The sequence below is a fragment of the Petaurus breviceps genome, unplaced genomic scaffold, assembly GCF_028583685.1.
Source record: "Petaurus breviceps papuanus isolate PSGF00001 unplaced genomic scaffold, PetGlider_PUasm1.0 90701, whole genome shotgun sequence".
Lineage (NCBI taxonomy): Eukaryota > Metazoa > Chordata > Mammalia > Diprotodontia > Petauridae > Petaurus > Petaurus breviceps.
The window spans coordinates 87,681-91,349 of record NW_027187316.1 but is presented as its reverse complement, the minus strand read 5'-3'; the positions used below and the strand labels follow the sequence as shown (position 1 = coordinate 91,349).

Genomic DNA, 3,669 nt, shown 5'->3' with positions numbered 1-3,669 from the left:
GTGTGTGTGTGTGTGTGTGTGTGTGTGTGTGTGTGTGTGTGTGTGTGTGTGAGACACATTACCTACCTTCTTTTTTTTTCCACCCAGAAACCCAGTCTGACCTATAACTCAGATAACAGACATTGAACTACCTGTCACTCTGGCCTGTTGGGGACATAGGAGAGAAGGATCAAGGAAAGGGAGAGAAGAGTGGAAAAGAGAAGCAAAGAAAAAGAACGGATCTCTTGCCATTAATAATTAACACGTCGTTGGCCAAGTGTTCTCATTCTTTGCAGCCACATGTAATTTTCCTACTAGGAAGAAGGTGGGGAGAAGGCAGTATCTTTGACTTGTGCAGCCTCAGGGGATTAAAGTAAATTGAATTGTCAGAAATGTAGTTTAATTGCAGCCCTGCAGTGGCTCATTTTAAAAACAGAGTGAACTGCTTTATAATAAACTCTACAGGAGAATTTCAGGATAAGTAACATTTGAAAACTGGCTTGAAATGTAACGTGGACCAAAAAAAAAAAAACCCAAACCCAACAACAAAACAAAAAACCAAAACTCTAACAGGAATTTTTGGGGCACTGGGCCTCCATACTAACTGATGGTGATTTTGGAGATAGAGGAGAGAGTTATTAACTCTTTCTGTGCTGTCAGTCTGGGGAAGCATATGACCCCCTTCTCAAAAGAATGTTTAAAATGCATAAAACAAAATATATGGGTTTACAAAGGAAATCAATGATATTGAAATGCATTTGTCAAAATATAAAAAAACAAAAACAAAAACTAGCCAGGTTAGAGGCACCTCTGGAGAGTAGATAAAGTTCTCCTACTGAGTGACCAAGAAGTGGGGCCAATCTCTATGGGAGTGGGAGTAGGGTCAACTTAACATAACTCCTTTGGGACTCTCTCTTTCCTCTCTTTCTGTCTGAAATGTTGAGGATGGGGTAGAGTAGGATGGTGTGGGGGACTGATAACTCACTTCTGCAAATGTCCTCAGGTAGCATCTATTCACTCTGCCAAAATGAAGATCTTAAAGGGACCATCACCTTTCCAAGCGGCTGAGAGCTCTGAGAGGGTGTTAATGTTTTATCTCTTTATTTCTGATTTTGTCTAGCACTCATAAACTATAATAAAAGTATTTCTTCCTTTGGGTCACAAAATGTTGGTCAGGAAGTTTTGTTTTTTTTTTTTTGGAGAGGGGAAGGTAGGGCAATTGGTGTAAAGTGGCTTGTCCAAGGTCACATGGCTAATAAGTGTTAAGTGTCCGAGGTTGGATTTGGACTCAGGTCATCCTGACTCCAGGGCCGGGTTCTATTCACTGCAACACCTCGCCGCCCTAGGAAATAAAAAATCTTAGGGGAAATGGGGGCAACTGAGCTAATTTAGATGAACTTTTCAAATATTGTGTAGTAATTATCTTTACATTTTAAATCCTAGGTCAAACTGAGGTAGTCCTCAGGCAGGCATTGGAGGCTGAGAGCACAGGGAACACAGATGTAGCTATTACCTACAGTAGAGTTCAACTAGGACCTGTGGCTCATTGCTGAGGGTTATGCAGCCTGGCTATTGGTGTTTGCAAGAACTAGGTTATTCTTGTGCAATACTGCCTGAAGGAAACTGTACTTGGAGAAGTTTGTAGTAAGAGCACCACCTGGTGGCGATGAGAAATTGAAGTCTGAGTTTAGATAGCTAGTTCACTTACTTGAGAGGCAAAGGGGTATTGAAGTTTACCTGTTTTTTTTACTTCCAGTGCCTGTGTAAGAATAGATGTTTTATAGAAGAAAATATCTATATGTGTTGTCTTATAGATATAATACTGGAATCATGATGAATAGTCGCTGAGGTACCCCACCCTTGCTTGTCCCACCAGCCTGGGACTCTTGCCTGCACCCATCTCAAGGGCTAAGATTATATGACAGCACAAGATCCTTTTTTTCCTTTGAGGGGGAGAAAGAGGGTTGTCTAATTTTATTTCTCCCTTTCCTTATCCACCTGACGTTAGTTCCATCTTTAGTTGTCCTAGAACCCTCTCTTTAATCTCAGCATTTTTGAAGAAAGAAAATTTTGTCCCCTTGATTTAGAATTCTGTCTGAATCTTAGCCTCCATGCCTTAGCTTCTCTTTTTGTAAGGTTGAGAATCAACTTGTCTTCTGATGGCTATGGAGAGAAATGATGTGGATCGAAAGGATTCTAGCCATGAGATGAACAAAACACTCTCTAGCTGTCATTTTAGATGATCATAAAATAGTATACTATACCTCCCAGTAAACAGAGTCATCATAGCAATTTTGGTCAGGTGGCTCACCCCATATGGGTATCTTTAGAATTAAGCCTGTCACAAAGAAGATAACCAATGGTAAAAACAAAGGCATACTTGAATATAGTAATTAAGATGCTACAATAATAATCATACTCTTTCAGAGTCTGACTGATAAGCTTATTTAATATCTGGTTGCTAGTTTTATTTGTCGATCAGTTTTAATAATTTTGCATAGTGTCTTGTCTAAAACACACGCTTCAAAGAGTTTAAAGTCAAGTTGAGGAGATAAGACACATAAAGTATTACACACCAAAACTCAAGATAATATATGCATCAAACAAATTTAGAAGCATCTGTGTGATCCCATTTGTGACTGTCTATTAGGACCAATGGAACTCTCTCTCAGATCAGTGTCCCTTTTGGAGTACTACAGAGAGACATACGAAAAGCTTACATGAAGACCATGGCTCCTTCTACATGACTAACTATGCTTGTTTCATAGATTTGATTGAGATTGGCCCTAGTGCAGAGTTGGGGATTTGGGAGAGATTGGGAGTGGCTCCTGTTTTTATTGAGTCTATGTCCCTGGTTTTTGAAACCAGCTTTGGCCTTATCTTGCTCTGTTCCAGGCCTCCATAGTACTTCTTGAGCATCTCTAGATATGCCATATAATGTCCTGTTCTCTTGCCTTTCCCAGTCTCTGCTCTCATTTATGTCTTATTTTCCCCCATTAGAACATAAACTCTTTGAAAACAGGAACTCTCTCATTTTATTTTATGTTGTAGCATGATCTCTGGCACATAGTAAGTTTTTCACACATTTCATGGATGAGTTGACCTCCAACTCTCTTATTCTTAACCATGAGACTGAACTAGTATTCATATGACACCAGTAAACTTTATCACCTCTGATATCATATTGGTTTAAAACTTATTTCTAAATTAAGTATGTAATCAAAAGTGCTCAACAGGGGACTTAGTATTGCATATCTTAAAGCCACTTGGATTTAGGAAATTATTTGTATATTACTAACCAGTTAACAGTCCTCCAACAATTGCCGTTCCTAGGGAAGTACCCAAGGCAGCTGCCTGCATGGTCATAGTAGTCCTAGGAAGCCAAAAACAAAAACATTGAGTTTGTTTCCCTGGGAAAGTATTCAAGAAGTCCTTTTTCTCTATAGCATGGGAATTGCTGCCATCTATAGTCTTGAGTTCAACATTGCATACTGATGGAAAAATTCTAATGGAAAATTTTGCCCAATTCTTTTTAATTTTATATTTTATTTTCAGAGAAATTTATGGTCAATGTTAGAAAAAAAAACTGTTCCCACACTTGGAAGTATTAAAAGGCCACTACCACCATAACCACCATCATTATTTCTTCTTCTTCTTCTTCTTCTTCTTCTTCTTCTTCTTCTTCTTCTT

At 38.8% G+C, this 3,669-nt stretch overlaps 1 protein-coding gene across 3 annotated transcripts in view; it reads right to left on the bottom strand.

Moving 5' to 3' along the window:
- RHAG (Rh associated glycoprotein) overlaps positions 1-3,669 on the bottom strand; it is a 50,335-nt gene that overhangs the window by 1,177 nt on the left and 45,489 nt on the right. For 2 of the 3 annotated variants that reach the window (XM_069065771.1, XM_069065773.1), the window contains 2 exons: positions 3,279-3,352; positions 2,244-2,317 (listed from right to left, as the gene is read on the bottom strand). In XM_069065771.1, coding sequence (XP_068921872.1) covers positions 2,244-2,317; positions 3,279-3,352 — 148 coding nt within the window. Of the gene's footprint in view, positions 1-2,237; positions 2,318-3,278; positions 3,353-3,669 lie in introns of those variants that run through there. The other variant, XM_069065772.1, reaches the window with a different exon arrangement.